The sequence below is a fragment of the Silurus aristotelis genome (assembly GCF_946808225.1).
Source record: "Silurus aristotelis genome assembly, chromosome: 25".
Taxonomy (NCBI): Eukaryota; Metazoa; Chordata; class Actinopteri; order Siluriformes; family Siluridae; genus Silurus; species Silurus aristotelis.
This window is the reverse complement of record NC_139598.1, coordinates 7,302,837-7,324,446: the sequence shown is the minus strand read 5'-3', so window position 1 is coordinate 7,324,446 and position 21,610 is coordinate 7,302,837. Positions and strand designations below refer to the sequence as shown.

Sequence of the window (21,610 nt, the reverse complement as noted above, 5' to 3'; positions counted from 1 at the left end):
TTGTTTGCTTTTGTTGCCATTAATATGAGTTTGCTCTAATGGCTTAGTGGGTTAAATGTTGGTACCTGTTATGGTTTAAAACCAGTGCTTGTCCGTATTTGCTAGACTTTGGTGGGACTGTATATATACAGCATTGAAGGTAGCGGTTATGGAGTAAGACACTAGATTTCTATTCTGAGGGTTATGAATACAAATCTGACTACTGCCCCCTTCTACTTCTTGGCCCTGCAGCAATGCTTATAACTCTCAACTTCCGAGTTGAATAAATGAGATAAATTAGATAAGGGATCTAATGTATGTCATTTTGCACTATCACATTTTTCTGGTCCCTGATGTTCCCCTTAAATTTTGTGTGCTGTTTGGAACAGTATCAATTCAATTGTATTTTATTTGTATAGCGTGTAACCCAGCCTCATCTGGGTATATTTCAGCAAGGTATCCATAACTGGTGATGAAACAATTTTTACATATTTAAGCCATAATACTTCTCACAAATGCAGTGCATCTCCAGTTGGTAAACATTCACATTAAATTCTGCATATGGTGCACTTTGTCTATGTGAAAGCTGTACTACTTGGTGCAACAGTTCATTTTTGAGTAGGTCATAAACTCATATACTTGCTAAACTCTCTTGTGCTTTATTTTGAGCAGTAACAGACATTCAGATTTGTTCAAAACTTAAAAAAAAATCAACAGCATTGACATCTTATGAAAGAAAAATGGTGAGCACTGCTGTTGGAACAGAATCTCAGAGCATAAAAATCTAACTCTGACACACGTCATGAAACTATTTGCTGCACAGGTCAATTATTGGATTTTGTGCTACTTTAATTGTGAGACCTTCCACAAATCTCAGAAGCAGATAGAAAATAGTGGTTAATTAATTTTCCGATTATCATAATTAATTTCCTTCATGATAATTTCTGCTTCACAAATGATTAACAATTTTCACCACTTGGAAGATTAGCAATGCCTTGATAAACAACATCTCCCATTAATCTGAAGTGTTGAATCTCAGTGCACTTAATTTTTTCAAGAGGAATCGCAGTCATTTGTTGTTGACGTTCTTAGCAGAGCTGACTCACAGATCATAATTATGTGTAGTAAAGTGATGGTGGTCACTGAAGGTGTGCCTGTAAAGAAAGCTTGGTTCCTAGGTGGCAGGACGAAGGGCCCTTAATGAGAGAGAGGCAGTTAATGTAGGACTGAGAGAGCAGTTAATGTAGGATATAGCACATAAACCCCACTTTAAGTCTCTCTGTCATTTTCTTAGTTGTGCTATAATTTTATTCAGTTTCTCCCACATGGGCAGTCAGAGCGCTTTAATGAGATGATCGTCCTCCAGACGTGGGTGATTAGATCCAACCAGGTGTACATAGTGGTGTTTTTGGTTTGGGAGCGGTTCATGTGCAGCAGGAGTACGCTTTTTTTGCCATCAGCATACTTCATGCGTAGACAATGTTCGGGCATGTCCAAGCCAATTTATTCAATGTGGACATTTTTGTACAATTTTATTGGAATTATTTACAGTATTGGAGCAATTGTACATGATTGCTGAAATGAAAATGCAAACAGTACACAAGCTTGTATGTTGTTGTTTTTTTTGTCACTATATTTACAGAAGCTATTATCCACAGCGAATTACAGGGGAAGCAGGGAGGGTTGGTGGTGGGATTTGAAAATGTGACTTTCCTATCCAAAGTCCAATGCCACTAAGTTACCACCTTCCAATATATTAAGTATCCTGAGGACTTAAAACTACCGGTATTCATTAGATAAATAAAAAAGCTGTATTTTTTTTTTTACATAAATCAATGTCCCTTAACCAAGAAAGATGCTGTTATTTTAGGAGTTTTGCAGCAGTATATGCAAGCAGAATTCATAATCACTGCATCTATATTTCTTGGCCTAGTGGTTAGCATGTTTGCCGCACACTTCTGTGGTTGGGGGGTTTGAAATCCCGATTCCACCCAGTGTGTGCGGAGATTGCATGTTCTCCAGATACTCCATGTTTTCTCCAGATACTCCGGACTCTACCCCGGTTGTAGGAATTGCACTATAGGGTGATTGGCATTTCCAATTTATTTGTGATGTGTGTGTGATTCTGCCCTGTATGGGGTGTCATTTTGTGCTCTGAGTTTCTTGGGATGAGCTCCAAATCCCCCGTGACCCTGTGTAGAATAAGTGGCATGGATGGATGGATGGATGGATGGATGGATGGATGGATGGATGGACGGACTATGGATTATTGGTAAGACAGAACCATATTCAAATGTCACTGGACAGTTATATATGGGTAAAAGTTAATGTTTAATGTTTATGATCTGTAATTGGATTTCATTTGTTTTCCAGTCTTATTTTCAGGATAGAAACTTTACTGATTATTTTTTTTCTTTTTTGATAACATCATTGTGAAATTATTGTTTCATTTGTATTAGTTATGTAATATATGGCTTTTGATTAGACACAGAGATACAGTCGTAAAAATATATTATTTGAATGTGTTTTAATAATTAGTTAATAAGTTAGGAGACAGAAAGAAAGGAGAGAGAGAGAGAGAAAGAGAGAGAGAGAGTGAGAGAGAGAGAGAGAGAGAGAGAGAGAGAGAGAGAGAGAGAGAGAGAGAGAGAGAGAGAGAGAGAGAGAGAGAGAGAGAGAAATTGCATGTGTCTTTGTTATGTCTCTACTAATAATAAACCTGTTTGATTATTTGTGGTTGAATAGATGTTTAAAAGGCAGTCCATTCATTTAGATTGATGAGTAAACTGACTGGAACTGGTTTGTTCACCAGTTTGAGAACACACAACCTTCTAGCCAATCAAAATCTGGTATTTAAACAATCAATGGTATAAATAAAAATAAAAAGTTATTTACATATTTACTTATGTTTCTGCTGCATGAATAAAATACATAGTTAATATTAGCTGAGGATCAGCTCTATTTTAGTATGCCTAAGGCAGGGTCACTTTTTAGACCAGAGGACATACAGCAGCGTCTGAATGAAAGGAAGTTTCATCAGTAAAAGGTTTTAATATTTTCTTCAGTCACTTGCACTGCTTTAGTTGTGATCTAAGGCTTCCTGCGTGCTCTTTAACTCGTGCTTGCGATGCATATTTAAGCTGTCTTGAGGATCTCAGAGTCTCTCTCTGGTGAATCTTCTGAAGTCTCATAATAGGTTAATGGAATGGATGGAAAAATGATCACGGATGATGTGTCCAGTACTGTAAAATCCTAAAATGCTCTGAAACATTTTCAGTTTTAGGGCACTTTCACACCAATTAACCTTTTTTTTTATTAATTGGAATGAGTGAAATTACTTATTTTGTTACTGCACATAAATAAATAAACCAAAAAGCAGAAAACAGTGGCTAAGGAGCATGTACAGCTGATGTACTCATATGGTTAGTTTGTCATAAAATATAATGAAAAAATGAAAAAAGAGCATGGGACTGATGCTAAATAAATGCTTTGATGATTATTTTAATAACTAGTTTAAAACATTATGTACATCACATTTTTATGATGATTTCTATAGTTTGGTGTATTACTGCATTCAGTAATACACAGTAAGTTTGGTGCATTGCTGCAGCTGGGTCAGTTCAGGGTTGAATCACTTTTTCTTACTGCAATCAAACTTCACTAGTGTTTGCTTGGAAGCGGACTAAGACCACCTCACTCAGACACTTTCAGACAGGTTATTTTGGTCCATACCCAAGTGCCATTTCTGAGTTTTCACTTGCTCAAACAAACCACATGAAGGAGGAAATAAGAATCAACATTGTGCTTTGGATTGAAGTGGAAATGTTCAGAGTAGATCTGCAGCTTATTGATATTACAGTTTGGTTATATGACATTTAAAAGTTACCGTTTTTTGTAGTCACTTACACAAACGTACTTCAGCACACTGCAATGTTTACTTTTTCCTATTTCACTGCACAAATTCAACAAACTTCCTTTAAGTATGGCTTATGCCCTAAATGCAATGGATTTAGAATGCTCTGTTATGATGTTGACATAAAACTGCATGCTTTTAAAAGATTATTGTTGGTTTTACATTAGATCAACATTTCTTCTTTGACCTCTCATTGATTAAACATCCAGAATGTTCACATTTACAATTTCTCCCTCAAGCACAGAGAAACAAATTACAACTACCTGTTTGGATTATAGATTATAATTATGATTCTTTTAATTAACACTTTTACATTTAAATTACATTAAATATATCATAAAATGTACTTTGTTAATTATTTATTCTTAAATCTTACGATGATATTTTAACCACTTTAATTATCCATTTGAATAAATGAGCTCTAAATGCAGTAATTTTGGGAATTTCCATAAACAACATTAAAAGAATTTAACCTTTGTTTTTTGTTTTTTTTTGTTGTAGCCTTATGCTTAATTGTTCCCACATTAATCTACATGGTATGCTGTTTTTATTACAAAACAAAAACCAAATTTGTGAAACTTGATTTTATTGAGAAAAAAAAAAAAAACTTAAATATCACATTGACATATAGTAAGTATTCAGTGCATCTCATTTCTCTGGACCACCTTTAATGTGTTTGTATACTTTTGAGATTGAAGATCATAAATTACATTGATTGGACATGATTTTTAAGAATTCACACCTGTTGATATAAGGATACTAGCTAAAAATATTTGTGTCCAGGAACAGATCTGGGGAAAGCTACAACAGATTTTTGTTAAATTTAAGTTCCCAAAAGCACACCAACATGGTAAAGAATGAGCATGAGTTTACATATGTTGTCGTAACACATGGTTGGCCTTCGAAATGTTTTTCTCATCTCCACACATGATCTCTAGAGCTAAACAAGGGTGTATATCTGGAGCTTGGTCCCTTACTAAAGCTCTTCTTGTCTGATTGCTATGTTTGGGCAGATGAATGACCCTAGAATGAATTCTGGTTGGTCTGAACTTTTTTTGTTTAATAATTATGGAGCCCACTTTGCACTTGGGAACCTTCTATGAATCAAATGTTTTTGAAGCCTTATCTGTGCCTCAGCACATTCCTGTCTTTGAGCTCCCAGTTCCTTTGGTTCTCTGATGGCTTGGATTTTGATTTGATATTGTCAGCAGTTTCTGCTGTTAGAAATTATATTTAGACATATTTCTTTCTTTTCAAATCATGTTCAACTTAATTTGCAGCAAATATACTTCAATCAAAATTTTAAAAACATCTCAAAGATGTTTCAGGAAAATGAGCTAAAGTTTACATGGTACAGAGTGTAGATTGGTTTGAAAAAAATAAAATACTTGCACGTATTTTTGCGTAAGGCTGCAATATTAAATGTGAAAAAAAATGGACTTGTCTGAATACTTTGAACGCACTGTAGTGGCTGAATAATTTAGAAGAAGTACTGAGTAATATGTCTTAAAATGAATCACTGAGAAGGGAAATTAGCTACAGAATGGAAAATGGAAAAAATGACTTCTTGCTGAAGTTCACATGCTCTCAGTCAGACATTGCTGTGTTGAATATTACAGTGAGGGTGATTACAAGTTCACACCTTCACACAATAATACAATGTAAGCACTTCTGCACTCAGTACTTGCAGACATGCAGAACGTGTCTTTCTCTTTTCACGCATTGCATTTGTCTCTTTTGCTGTGTCAGCATTTTCATAATCATCAACCTACTCACTCCTCATCTTTTTTCCACTCTTCATATTGTCACCTTTAGTCCAATATCCTGTCATGTTCTGTATATACCAGTAGACATTTCTGCATCCAATTGTCATTGGCTATTAGATGCTGATACGAAGACAGGCAGAGCGGACAAACGTACTGTAGCTTCATTCTTTTTTCCTTCCTTATTTTTTACGAGGCATGCAGAATCGGATGGCCTGGAGTAACAGTTCATTCTCTTGTTTATGCTTGATGCCCTTCAGCTTAGAGGGAGAGTGAAACTGAAGAACAATGGCTGTGTCATGAAATATGCTGGGACACAATTCAGTGACTGCAGAATACAAAGCAGGCAGGGGCTGTAATTTGCTGTGTCCTTTTTAGTGAGAAAGACAATTAATAATGGACAATTAATTTTCATTTTCAAGCATGAAATTGTTACAATTATGAGAACTGTGGCTGTGTCAATTCAGAATGCATTGAAAGGCCTGGGGAAATGATCACAACCCTTATCACAACCCAAGCAATGGATCATTGAGTGGATTTGGATCTGTGGAGGTCAGAGATATAGTATTTGAAAACATGGGACATTAAGAACCAAATCAACAGACTCATGCTGATGCTAATAAGATTAAGGATGGCCATGAGGGATTGCAGCTGAGACAAAATGCTGTTTGCAATGAGTTATTTAAAGGAAATAAGAGTTTAGGAAACTTATTATGCAGATTGTGTAAATCTAATTTTTCAACATTGTATATCTGCATTAAAACCCTTTAATTCTCAACCCTCTGATTCAATCCTGATAGGATTAACTACATATCTTTAGTTTTAGTGTATATACTAGTGAGTAATTATTAAATAATATGCCTTAAGAAAAATAACAATCTGAGAAATGATGAATGAATTCTTTCAATATTCAAACAAAATTACAAAATTCAGTCCGACACTATTATATTAAATTGTTTAATTCATTTGTGAGGCCTAGTCTGAAAAAGCTTGGTCAATTGGACAACATTTGACTTCAGAGAGTCCAAGATGACAAATCTTTCAAACTGTTTCCAGATTAGTTACCAGATTAGGCCCAAATTGTACCTAATGGTGGCTAGAGCACTTTGCACCTTATCAGACAATAGGATGCACCTTTACTACATCTTCTACTGCTACTACTACAGCTAATACCATTATTATTAGTAATGGTATTAGCTGTAGTAGTAGCAGTAGAAGATGTAGTAAAGGTGCATCCTCTTGTCTGACTCACTGTTTTTAGAACATATTTGCTCTGTATATCACCTGGTCTGACTAGAATTAGTGGTCCAAAATCTAATGCACTGAAGAAACTGAGGAGAACATCATAAATCTACTGATCTGTAAATTAGACCGGTTGGTTAGTCGAACAAGAATTTTTTTTTTTTTACTTTTTTGTTGCCTACCAAATTATATCCACTGGCACTCCCCTACCATCGACAGAGGGTAAAGGCTAATAAGTGCTTGAGAAATGTAATGCTGGCTAACTCCATGTTTTTGGCCTGCTGCTCATTCTAAAGAAGTCTGCATTAATTGCAATGAATTTACTATTTTTGGTTGATGGTGAAAACCAAAAAAGATGTGGAAAATGCACATGGTATCATGCATAAATGTAATCTTTATACCAGCAGAGTTCTACACAATTCCATCATAAAGCCATGAAAAACAATATGCCAGCCAATATTAGAATACTATGACCTTCACTGAAATGTCACTTATTGAAGAGGAAAGGCCAACTCTTTTTCCATTATATATTGTATATGGTGGCTTTTGGGTGTGCCGCTTGAATGTAAAGCTTTTGTTTAATTCCCTGTTGTAGTTATTTGTTGTAGTTGTGATTTGTTTAATGCAGAATCAAAATGCTGTCATTGCTATTTACATACATTTAAATGTCATCTAATTTATCACTTATGGTTAAGGTGTGTGTGTGTGTGTGTGTGTGTGTGTGTGTGTGTGTGTGTGTGTGTGTGTGTGTGTGTGTGTGTGTGTGTGTGTGTGTGTTGTTTTTTACAGATGGCACTCCGTACACATGGTGGGTTGGCAGAGGTAATGAAAAGAACTTCTACTGGGGTGGTTCTGCACCGGGAATCAAGAAATGTGCTTGTGGTATTGAACGCAATTGCACGGACCCCAAATACTACTGTAACTGCGATGCTGATCAGAAACAGTGGTGAGTAGATTCACAATTCAACACAAAGTACTTCATCTTTGAGATGAGGTTTCACACAAAATATACAACCACGTTAGAGTAAATGTCAAATAATATAAAAAAAAGGAATAGAAAAGGATCTCTGACATAAACACAAAATAAATACACAAAAAATAGCCATTACATAAAATTCTGAATAATCAATTGCGAAATATTTGTTTATAAGATTTCTAGTGTAATTTTTTAAATGCTCAGCAAGAAGAGAAGTAGATTGGACTAATGACATGTTGTTTACTGCTGTGCTACATTAATGTGCACTTTTTAAACTCAGTAATGTGCTGGTTTTAGTGTCCCACAAGCTGGGAATAAGAACTGAAACCATCATTGTGTACTTACACAGATGCCCACAACAAAGTAGTACCCATGCACTGACACCAGTGTGGGGATAATTATTTACTCCAACTGTGGAAGCATGGATAATAACACTATTCAACAGTTAAATTATGCAATTAACCACCACTCACTGCCTTTCAGAATAGACCATAAAAGGCAAATGAATCCTAACGCACTGCAAATTGCCAAGACTTTTTATTAAAAAAATAATTCAATGCTTTGTGTTAATGAAGAGCAATATTATAGGGAATCTTTGATTTTCTATGATTTGGAGGTAAATATTTGGGAAACAGGGCATACCTCATTTTATCCAGTTATCTAGATGTCACTGATGCTAATGCTATACTAATTGTCTTTAATAGTGCAGCAGCTAATCATATTAATTGTCAAAACTATCAGAATGGCCTTACATATATATATATAATATATGCATAACATAAGCATATAGTGGGGGAAGACAATGCTAAAATGTTTTTATATGTGGCCCTTCTGGTACCCTGTTGAGAACTATAAAAAGTAAACGGTTTAAAAGTCTTTAGCAATGCCTAATGGTTTGGTTTTTGTAATTGCTTTTGTAATCGCTAAAAGAAAAGAACCAAGCCATTAGGTTTGAAAAAGTAAGTGCACTCTTAGTGTTGGTCCCAAGCCCGGATAAATGGAGAAGGTTGCGTTAGGAAGGGCATCCAGCGTAAAACGTGCAAAATCACGAATCAGAAATTCATACCGGATCGGTCAATGACCGCCACAGGTATTGTTAGCCAACAGGGTACCGGTGCAAATTGGGCTCTGTTGACCAAAGAAGGAGAAGGAGAGGAGGAAGACGTCTACAAAAACAAAAGAGAAGTGTAAGAGAGTGGAGGTTAGGGTTGGTATTTTAAATGTTGGTACTATGACTGATAAAGGGAGAGAGATACCTAATATGATGGCGAGGAGAATGGTAGATATGTTGTCTGTTCAGGAGTCCAAGTAGAAAGGGAGTAAGGCCAGGAACATTGGAGGTGGGTTTAAACTGTTCTATCATGGGACAGATGGAAAAAGAAATGGTGTGGGGTGATCCTGAAGGAAGAGTTTAGTAAGAGTGTAGTGGAGGTAAAAAGTGTTTCTGATAAAGTTATAAACATGAAGCTGGAAGTTAAGGGGGTTATGATGAATGTCATCAGTGCTTATGCTCCACAAGTGGGCTGTGAGATGGAGGAGAAGGAAAAATTCTGGAGGGAGTTAGATGAAGTGGTATAAGGTTTACCTAGGAATGAAAGATTGAAATAGGGTTGGATTGGAAGGGAATATAGGTTATAAGGAGGTGAGGGGTAGTTATGGTCTTAAGAAGAGGAATGTGGAAGGGCAGATGGTGTTAGATTTTTTTTTTTTAAGTGTGGAAATGGCAGTGGTGAATACGTATTTTAAAAAGAAGGAGAATCATAGAGTGAAGAATAAGAGTCGAGGAAGGTGCAAACAGGTGGACTATGTTCTATGTAGGAGATGCAACCTGAAGGAGATTGAATACTGTAAGGTGTTGGCAGGAGACAGTGTAGCTAGACAGCACCGGATGGTGGTCTGTAGGATGGTTTTGGAGGTGAAGAAGAAGAGGAGGAGTGTGAGGACTGAAAGAAGAATAAGATGGTGGAAGCTGAAGGAGGAAGACTGTAGTATGATATTCAGGGAAGAGGTCAGACTGGGGCTCAGTGGTGCTGAAGAGGTGCTGGATGATTGGGCAACTACTGCAGAAGTGATGAGGAAGACAGCTAGAAAGGTACTTGGTGTGACATCTGGAAATAGAAAGGAAGACAAAGAGACGTGGTGGTGGAATGAGGAAGTGCAGGAGAGCATAAGGAGAAAGAGGTTGGCAAAACAGAATTGGAATCGACAAAGTGATGAGAGAAGTAAGCAGGAGTACAAGGAGATGCAGCAGGTGAAGAGGGATGTGGCGAAAGCCAAGGTAAAGGGCTGTAAGGAGCTGTGATGAGGAGCTGTATGAGAAGTTGAACACTAAAGAAGGAAAAAAAGGATTTATACCAATTGGCCAGGAAGAGGGACCGAGCTGGGAAGGATGTGCTGCAAATTGGAGCAATACAGGATGAAGATGGAAATGTGTTGACTAGTGAGGAGAGTGTGTTGAGAAGATGAAGGGAGTATTTTAAGCAGCTGATGAACGAGGAATGAGAGAGAGAGAGAGAGAAGGTTGGATGGTGTGGAGATGGTGAAGCAGGAAGTGAATAGGATTAGTAAGGAGGAAGTGAGAGCAGCGATTGAGAGGATGAAGAGTGTCTCGTCGCTTGGACCAGATGACATACCGGTAGAAGCATGGAGATGTTTAGGAGAGATGGCAGTGGAGTTTTTAACCGGATTGTTCAACAAGATTTTGGAAGGTTAGAGGATGCCTGAGGAATGGAGAAGGAGTGTGCTGGTACCGATCTTTAAGAATAAGGGAGATGTGCAGACCTGCAGTAACTACAGGGGAATTAAGTTGATCAGTCACACCATGAAGTTATGGGAAAGAGTAGTGGAAGCCAGACTGAGAGAAGAAGTGACCATCTGTTGGCAGCAGTATGGTTTCATGCCAAGATTTGGAGAAGGTGGAAAAGTTCTGATACCTGGGGTCAACAGTGCAAAGTAATGGAGAGTGTGTTAGAGAAGTGAAGAAAAGAGTGCAGGCAGGGTGGAGTGGGTGGAGAAGAGTGGCAGGAGTGATTTGTGATAGAAGAGTATCTGCAAGAGTAAAAGGGAAAGTTTATAGGACTGTGGTGAGACCTGCGATGTTGTCTGGTTTAGAGACAGTGGCATTGAGTAAAAGACAGGAGGTGGAGCTGGAGGTAGCAGAGCTGAAGATGTTGAGGTTTCCGTTTGGAGTGACAAGGATGGACAGGATTAGAAATTAGTTTATTAGATGGACAGCGCATGTAGGACGTTTTGGAGACAAGGTGAGGGAGGCGAGATTGAGATGGTTTGGACATGTGCAGAGGAGGGACATGGGGTATATCGGTAGGATAATGCTGAGGATAGAGCTGCCAGGAAGGAGTAAAAGAGGAAGGCAAATGAGAAGGTTTATGGATGTGGTGAGGGAAGACATGCAGGTAGTTGGTTTGAAAGAGGCAGATGTAGTGGCAACCCTTAATGAGAGAAGCTGAAAGAAGAAGAAGAATCTCTAAAAAAAAAAGCTCATCAAATGGACATCAGGTGAATCTAACTAGATTTGATTGTATTTGGTCATGGCTCCCATGACAAATGTTGTGGTTTATGAAGCTATAATCTAAGGCAGCAAATAAATGGTATTATTTGTGTCTGTGTAAATTACTTAAAGATGCTTGTTTTCTGTCTTGCTTTGATAATGCTGATGTTAAACAGGTGTAGACAGGACAATATTTGTCATAATGGAATCAGGGTACTGCAAATTCACTAAAAATATCGAAGGTTTAGGAGTATAAATATGCAAATATAACACTAGGGCAGGGACATTGTGGTTATTGTGGCAAAAACGTTTGTTTTCTTTCTCATTAATAGCTCAATCTGTTCAGTCTGTAAATTGATATCCTTGTCACAAATTGACTCTGCATTGATATATTTAATTAACATGAAGAGTGGGCTGTTTTTGCTCCATTGGGGGTCCTTAGCAACATCTCTCAAAGCTGTTTCAAATATTGACTTGGTTGCTTGGTTTAAACAATCCTTACAGACAGATAGCCACTTCAACCACTAATATTTGTATACATGTATTTAAAAGGAACATGTGTATCCCTGCTCATGCAAGCAGTTATGGGCAAAGGTAAGTGTGCACACCACTACTACTGTGCTGACCCTGTCTCTGATTTCCAGGATGCAATTTGAAAAATATATATTTACTGGAAGTTCCTGTTCTAATTGTGTTGTGTAATACCATGTATTTTATTTAGTCATGATAAATGTGTGCAGTTAGCAAAAGGTTATATATTGTGTGTAAAATAGGCTCACTGATATCTAATAGAGGACAATATTTTTAAATTGCATGTTTAAAGAATTTATCTTTTGTTTTCTTACAATAGACAGAGTCATATTTTTCCCCCTGTGGTTTTCTGTTGCTGCCAGCTACGTCCAGGAGCACTTAAAAAAATCAATGTGGGCAAAATGGAGCCCCCAAAAGATATACACTGTTAGACAATTATTGATGACACAAAAATTGTTCTACCATAATTGCAGTTATATAGAAATCGTTTTAATGGTGAAAACGGCCAGTGTTTGTTTGCAGTATCAAACAATGGAGTCCAAACTACTATACATTCCTGGTAGCTGTCACTAGTTCCATTAAATGTAGCATTTTTCTTCTTCGCAGGCGAGAAGACTCAGGGCTTCTGGTCTATAAGGACCACTTACCTGTGAGTCAGGTGACTGTGGGGGACACAAATCGAGCTGGATCAGAGGCCAAGCTCACTGTGGGAGCTTTACAGTGTCATGGAGACCGTGAGTTAATTTTCATAAATCCTAAATGCAGTTTAAATGCACTGACACATTTTATTGTGTGAAATGCAAAATAAGGACATGTAAGTCACATCAGCATTGTGACTAATGAAGGGATGGAATATTAACTGAATCAGTCTTTTTTTTTTTGGTCATTTTGTGCCATAAAACAATGAAAGTTATGACAAGAAATAGATCTATGGAATAAGAATAAATAAGGTCATTTTAGTTCAGATTAAACAAGTAAATTTTTATAGAGTATGGGCACACTATATCAAAACTCTCCTCCACCAGCCGAAATATAAGTAATCAAAGAGATTAACAGCAGACCTGCTTCAGCTAAATAAGGAAATCCTGATCTACTAAACTACTGTAAGTTGTTCGCAAAGTATACCAGAACTTATTCATACAGTAGCTTTATACATCATAAACAGGACTTTGTAGTTTGGAAAAGCCAGCCACTGTCACCGGACTAATATAGCATTCATTTCCTTTCCGGCTAAGGCCACGGGCTGCTGCATTCTGAAATAGCTTAAACTTCTGTAAAGAGAAAACAGTTTGCAGCATCCATAGGTTCCAGCTCTGTGGGTACTGTGGAAGAACACCCATTATTTTAGTAGAAAAATTCTTGTTCCCTTAAAAAGATATTCATTTAACAAGATGCTTTGTTATAATAAAGAATAATACTATTGGTATTTCCTGTAGTAGTGTTTATTAAATGATTGTGTTTACTGACGCAATTTTAGCAGAGTATAACATTTTATTGTAATAATGTACGTTTTTATATAGTTAGAATTTTACTGCAGTGCACTTTTTTTTAACTGTTAAAATATACAATTAATATACTATCATTAAAAAAATTGCATTGACCTTTGGACAGAATCCACATGAAGTGTCCAGGAGTAATATTTTGCAATGCATGTGTTTATCAAGTGTTCATTTATTGTATAAGTGCCAGAGTTTTTTCTTTGGAGAAACAAGGATAGATTTTATTGCAGAAGCTTTGAGAAAAAGAACAGTTTATAAACAACCACTCCTCGAGGTTATCTGGAGATGGTTGTCTATAATTCAAGATTTGACAATGACAAAAAAAAATTCAGCATTTCACAAAACAGAAAAAACTCGAATATTCTTTCTGCTGTTTGGGTTTGGGTTTGCCTTGCAGCTGTAAAGCCATCAGTTTGATCTTGAGTATACAATCTCCAATTGTCGCCCACCTTCTCCAAAAAACATGGCAGTAGGCAAATTGACAAGGTTAAATAGCCCCAGGTGTGAATGGAGTGTGGGGAAGAGCATGTGCAGGACGCCCTGCAATGGACTGGCGTCCCATGTAGGGTGTATTTCCGCCTCAGGCCCAGTGTTCCCAGGATAGGTTCCTACGCATCCCTGACCAGGAATAGGTGTTACAGAAGTGGGTCAGTGAGTGAGTGAGTGGTCATAGTTGCATTTTAAGTGTTATGTGAATGGAATAACATTTTAGCAAAGTGAGCACTTTCTGTTATTCAGTATGTTCAAATTCCCTGAGGAGTGCTACAAGCAGAAACACTTCCCCAATGTGGCAGTAATCCAATTTAGAGGTTATGAAAGCATGCTCAAGTCTCTCTGTTTTTTTCTACACATTTTATTTCTGGATTATAAAGTGATTATATGATTTTTTAAGCATTAAAGCACTTACAGACAACTTTGGTTTCATAGAGCAGCTGTAGTATTCATATAACGTTCATTGACATTAATGTTAAAATCTAGAGTTAAACTTCATCTGTAACATGCCTAAGAGAGGGTGTTTATTTTAGTTACTTATGCAGAATTTAACAAATAGGCTGTGTCTAGTTGGTTAAGCATTTCTGCCAATAACGCTTATATATTGAGATATTTAAAGACATTTGTCAGTAAAAAAAAAAAAGAAAAAAAAGAAAACATTTTTGCCCCTCACTGTACATTCTTCAGTCATCCAAAGGAAACATTTCCTTCAAAACACATGCTTCGGTTTTATGCATTCCAAAGGATTGTTTTTAACAGATGCTTTTATCTGAGGTGATTTTTCATGTGAATACTTCATAGCTGTTGCATAGTTGAATCAATCAATAGTCTTTTATACAAAGCGCAAAGTTTGCATTGCCCAGAGGTTTTTAAAATTTCTATATTTTGCAGCCATTCTACACTTACATACATTCTGAAAAGTTGAAAATTAAATGTGGGAGTATTTTTTAATGAACAGAAGCCAACCACAAAACAGAAAAAGGCATAAGATAAGTTTTTCTGTGACCCTCAAGACATGAGAATGTGTACAAGTGGTCGCTCTTAGTTGAAACGAATACCAAAAACATTGGACTAGCAGTCACAGAGCAACTTGGCAAAGTTAGAGAAAAAGAGCAGAGAATACTGAAGCCAGCCACAGTTTTAATGCCAACGAATAGACATAGAAGTTATTAAAATAGCAGTGCTACTGTAATTCAGGGATGATATTTGTGCTGGTTATTTTCAACACTAACCACATGTGAATCCCTACAGCCACCAGACCAGAAATAAGAGGACAAGCATGGTGCCTAATCATCCCACTGGTTTCATCACCGCATGAAAATGTGTTTTCATGCCTCATTATTCCTGTTAATTGCTTTAGACTTATTATTCAGATGAGCTGTATCTAATTGCAGTCACCTGTTCAGCAAGAATGTAAGGCTAAATACTTGCAGTAAATTTTCCACTGTTTTTCCTTATTTCACACCTGTTGCTCAACTTGGCAGAAAAATAAGGACAAAAATAATTTTTGATCATGCAAAGCCATGTTGGAGAATCAGTCTTCATTACTACAGTCTACATTTCTGTTTAAACTCGCCTTCCTTCTGTGCACCTGGGTGTTTTCAGCTATGTAATACATTATACCTAATGGAATTCTCTTAGAGGAGATCTGAGTCTCTAGAAATTTTGATTATAGTCCCGTATGCCTCAAGGGGCTGCATGAAAATGAAGGCACTGACCTACTGGGTGAAACTATTATTGTGTATTCATCACCTTATTTATTTATAAGGTTGAGGTGGGAAAAGAGCAGTCCTTGTTTAGATTAATGTTTGAAGCCTTACTATGGCAATGCTCAGTCTCCTCTTTTTGGACCTTCCACAGGTATTGGTTTTTTGGTTTTTGTGTTTATTGTAAATTTATTTAGATTTGCGTTTAAAATAGCATGTTGGATACTTGATTTTGATTTGATTTCTACACTGATATCTTTAGATAGTTTGATGAGAAGATTTCACTAAAACAATTGACCTGCACAGTTGTTTCTAATGAAGTGACAGTGTATAGCATGCAGAAAAAAAGAAGGTTGGTGAAAGATTGACTTTCAGCAGCTGCTTTTACTGACTAAATCCAGTCAAATGTGTAACACTTTCTGTACACAACATCTTTGATTTGTTATTATGCGTCATGTGATCTAACAGTCCAATCAGAATATAGAAATAATAAAATAACTACCTTTTTTCTAATACGAGCACAAACATTTTCTGGACTATTATGGACTGTTATACTGCAATTAAATAAACATAAAAAATGGTTAAGCAAATAATTAATAATAAAATAACAAACTTTTTTGTTTACAATATATCAAACCATGATTACCATGAGCAAAATAACCATAAGCAAGCCAAAATATACACTGACACAAAACAATCTGCAAAAAATGGAGAGACTTCAGCAACTTTATTTTCACGATTTTTCCAAAGAACTAATTTAGTTGTAGTTAGTCTCTGAAAAAAGGCTCTTTATCTTCATCTGTCTCTGGAGATAAAACCTCAATCTAACCTGCCTAAATAATAATTGCCAGAATTGTAACCAGCGTGGATCATTGCGTTGCAAAGAAGGACAATTACTGTGAATTTATAGAAGCTGTTTTTATTTAAAAATAATTTGTCTTATATGTCCTTGAAGATATGGAAGTTGTAGGTTGATCACTTCAATGATATGAGAAAGATAAGATGATTTATGGCCGTGTCACTTTACCAGAATGAGGCTAAAGTCATTTCCAACTAGGTAATGTAATTAATTTTCATTAATGGGTGAAAGATTGAATAAAGATAGCAAACAAATGAAAATTTTATATGATTTAATGATGCTGCACATATGGGCTTCAGTGGGTTTTGATGGGCTCGCTGTTCGGAAAATTGAGATCAATAACCCTGACAGTAATTAAGTAATATAATAACACCATTTCGCATTATTAATCTTAGCATCAGGTAGGAATTATGAAAGAATTCCCAGCAATGGTTTCGGTGATGGTTCACTGATATGCAACATAAATCACATTCTTCACATTATGATGTATTTGACATTTCACATCTGAATAGTTTCTATGTGGATATCAGGATAAAATTAGGCTTCTCATCATTAAATATTTAGCATTTGGTTCGTACCAAGACTCTTTAGTCAAGTCAAGTAGGCTTTATTGTCATTTCAACCATATACAGTGCAGTACACATTGAAATGAAACAATGTTTCCCGAGGACCATGGTGCTACATCAAACAACATAAATTAACAACAGGAAAACAGAACTACACAAGTTTAATGGCCACATGAGTCACGTCACTGATTGCAGTCAACATCTTGTTTGCACATTTGTTACAGCATTAGTAATAAAGTTCACAGAGCTTTTCATGGACTTATAGAGGAATTCAAAAAATTTCTTTCGATATTTAGACACTTTATATCCTGTAAATAACCATTCAAGTAACTCTTATTAACCTCTCATGTTGATGTATAGTAGAGCACACTTTCAAATATAAAGGCTGCAGTTGTTCTTTACCACACCTTAAAAAACATTTTTCATTGTATAGAGTCCTTCATTTTACCTATACAGAGATTGCTTTGGAGAGTAAACAGGATTCATCTGACTGGTCTTTTACTGTTCTGTGATTGATCCAATTATAGGTACTGATTTTGTGATATTAACTGGATTGGATTAGACTAAATGACAAACTCTTAAAAATATTTAAATATAGCATATAATCGTAAGTATGAGCTCTGTGTTAACACACAAGATTTTAATCACATTTAAATGATTGCTCTCTCGCGTTCTCCCGAAAAGGACTACATCTTTTCGGTTTGTTTCTTGTGTACCTTTAGTACTGTCACAATTACAAATTCAGTTAATGTGGACTCAATCACTTGACAGTATGACTCATGACAGTCTGTAGATTGTGGATTACATGTTGAACTTACTATTACAATTCTTACAAAACACATTTGAATAAGAAAGAGATTTAAATAAAAAACAAGGTTTCCATGATTCAGTAAATAAAAATAAGATCTTCATTACATTTACAATTCTTTGTATAATAGGCATCAGGAAATGCTTAAAGCTCCCCTAAGCTTCCCTGAGAGAGTATCTTCAGAGGTGTCTCATTTCCTCTGCTCAACACTAAGAAAATCATCCTCTTTGTAAACCTAGCTTAACTACACAGGAATGCAAAATGGGCTGGTGCAAGAGAAGGAAATAAAAGTCTCTCTTTACTCTTCAGCTGCTCTCACAGTTAGATTTACTAATCAATTTCCATTAAGCATGTAGGCACATGCTTTGTGATTGATGGCAGTGTGTGGACAGCCTCTGATCCTGTGATTGGCTCTTGTTTAGGAAGCAAATTCAGGCTACACGAAGTGTCACATGACTTAATTCCCAGTATCATGACCCCAGATGTACTAGATTGGACAAACTAGAATTAGCATTTAGTCCAACATCCATTATCCTCACTCTGTGTCACTCTAGGTATAAGGATAAGGTATTTTTTTCAGCTAGAGAAAGACTGAGTGCGTGTCTTTATTCTGGATCTGCATTTCCTTCACAATCTTTCGATTTTTCTGGTTTTTATTTGCTTTTCAATAATGGTAAATAACACAATGTGGTTACATTGGTTGACGTTTTAGTTGTTATATAATTATTTATAAAATGACCATACATAACCACATTTGTTTACAGGATTCCAATTTTATTCTATATTCTTCATATTATTCTGCTCCATTTTCAGTTATTTTTTCACATTTACATTCAGAAAACATTTTTCAAACCTACACTTCCACCTGTGGAAACGCCCTAATAATGAGGCATGCTAGGTTATTTTTCAAACTAATCTCTGTCTTCTACATCTGTATATGTATATACCTTGGACAAACTTTTTCCAGAATTTTAACTTTGGATACATTGTTAAAAAAAAGCTTAAATAGAATTTGGTAATTGCACATGCAATGTGCACACTGTGGATGTAGATTAGGTTAAAAAAAACTGTTTAAAGAGTGTGTGTGAATGTGTGTGTCTGAAAGTGTGTTTGTGTTTATGCGTGTGTGAGAGTATTGCACTGTAATAAACAGTTGTGTTCAGATACGGCTGTTTCATAGGGAGGTGTATGTTTAGCAGTGTGTGGAAGCTGTCTGAAATCTACAGATACCCACTAGCCATTACTGGTTATCTCACAAGTTCTTTCCTCAAAGGTTTTGAAAGGAAGAGACGCCATGAGGCACCATCCAAACTGAGAAAAACAGCAGCTGATAAGCTCTCAATAGAGTAAGACATACTCAGCTGACATAATAGATTACAGCCTCATAAATTATGACCTGAATTAAAGCCCCACTTGGAAGAAGTTATTGCCAGAGCTTCTTTTCAACTCAACTTTGGAAAAAGCACGCTAAAAATGCCAGGTTAATCTAGGAAGCATATTTATATTTTGCCTTAAACAGAGATGGCAACACATCCCTAACTCAAATAGAAGTACAGATACTCAGGTTGTAAAGACTCTGGTAGAAGTTGAAGTACTGACTACACTTTTTCCACTTAAGTTAAAGTGAAGAAGTTTGGGCTCTGACTCTGACATGGCCATTATTACTACCTGTTTTAGTGTCACGCTAGTAAATGTACCTCAAATGTTGGTAACTGATGAATGTATCCAGGCTAAACAACCACCATATAGAACACAAGCAGAAAAAATTATGATGATCAGGTGATCAGTCAAGTCAAGAAGCTTTTATTGTCATTTCAACCATATATAGCTGATGCAGTACACAGTGAAATGAAACAATGTTCCTCCAGAACCCTAGTGCTACATAAAACAACATAAAGCTATATAACAGAAAACTAAGGACTAAAGTAAGTGTCCTCACCACACCGTGTGCAACCTGGTGCAAATATTGCAAGATAGACAGTGCAAGACAACACAAGACAGTTTAGGACAACACAAGACAATGTAGGACAAATACACAAAACACAAAATAGCACTGTCAGTAAACTTACTGTATATTACACAGTGCAGTGTGTAAAAGAGAACTGAGTACAGGAGTGTACCTTGTAATTGAACAAAATGTAAACAAAAGAGTTCATGTTTACATCGCTGACTCCCTCTGTCTCATCTACATTAGCCATACCTTCTGCCTTGTTTGTTGTTAGCTTCCTAGGCTAGCATACATCTGTGGTGCATGATAACCAGGATATGATCTGTGCAATAACAAAAAAAAATTGATTGAAGTCTAATCTAAATGCAATCATTGCAACTGAAAAATTAAATATTGTATAAATGCAACAGTTATTACACTATATTGCCAAAGGTATTGGGTTACCTGGTGGTAATTATGGTATGTGATTTTTGAGCATTGCATTCCACATTTAGTGCCAATTTGTGTTTATAATTCCCTTCACTCTTCTGGAAAGATGTTTCACCAGATTTTTGGAGTGTGCTCATGGATATTTGTGTGGGGATTACAAAAGTCAGGTACTGATGTAGGTGAGGAGACCTGGGGTGCAGTCAGCGTTCCAATTAATTCCAACGGTGTTCATTCTTGAGTGGTGCAGACCACTCAAAATCTTCCTCTCAAAAGCATGTAAACCATATTTTTAAGGATCTCACTTTGTGCACAGGGGCATTGCCATGCTGGAACAGGTTTGGGTTTCAAAGTTCAAGTAAATGCAAAATTTTATTATAGCGCATCTAAAGCATAAAACATCCTGTACTAATTGGTAAATTTTTTATGTTTAACAAACCAAGGCAAAAAATCTGGAAAAAATAATAATTTGATACATAAATAATTAACAAGAAATAGGTTGATGGGCTGAAAACGGTGCACAATGAAAAGAAAAAATATTGACCATGTCAGCAAATAGAATAAAACTAAAGTAACAAGCCTGGTTTTGTATCACCCAGGAGTCCCCAATTTTCTGTCTGTGGTTAGTCAAAAATAATGAAATATTATGGATTTCATACACCTTTAGACACACACACATATAGATACAGTGTAGGTTATACTGAGATCTGAGGTACGAGGTCTGAGCAGATAGGGACATGATTTTTTTTTTTTTTAAATCGGTCATTGGAAGCTAAAAAGAGTCCATGGTAATGACTACTTTTTGAAGGTGTTAATAAAAAGGGATTTTTTTTTTTTTCGAACAAGTAATAGTGCAAGTAATAGGTTTCACTTTGAAAAATTACTCATTCATGCAGTTTTTAAACTCCAAGGTATGATGGATGGTAATTTTTGCTCAATAAGCCCAAACACCTCCTTGTCATAGCATGGAATGAGAAACCTTACACAATTGGAACCATTCTCTATTTGGTTTGCTTTTGAGTTAGTAAGGTATTATTGAGTCTGATTAGATTAAATGGAAATTAGGTGTATATCAAATGCTATTGGCTGTTGTGAAAATCAGCCAAGCTTTAGGTCACACTCCCATGACCCTTCCTGTTTCAAAAGGAAATATGCCAACATACAGATATAAGTCATAGCTCTGAAGACAGTTCATGCACTTTGTCATACCCTTTTACTCTTAAATAGTCATCCACTGCATGTCATTCAGGAAGAGATTTTCTATTTAATAAGTGGTTTTTGACTATTTGATTTGACCTTTTGGACATTTCAAGTGTATGTCTGCTGAAAATTGTTAGAGCTTTTAATCGTTAGAAGACGTCATCCTATGTATATTACATGATCATTTTTGTGTA

At 36.2% G+C, this 21,610-nt stretch overlaps 1 protein-coding gene across 2 annotated transcripts in view; it reads left to right on the top strand.

Annotated features, from left to right (window-relative positions):
• LOC310719776 (contactin-associated protein-like 2) overlaps positions 1-21,610 on the top strand; it is a 245,626-nt gene that overhangs the window by 183,066 nt on the left and 40,950 nt on the right. For both annotated transcript variants that reach the window (XM_083529850.1, XM_083529849.1), the window contains 2 exons: positions 7,687-7,843; positions 12,519-12,646. In XM_083529850.1, the coding sequence (XP_083385976.1) occupies positions 7,687-7,843; positions 12,519-12,646 (285 nt within the window). The remainder of the gene's footprint in view (positions 1-7,686; positions 7,844-12,518; positions 12,647-21,610) is intronic.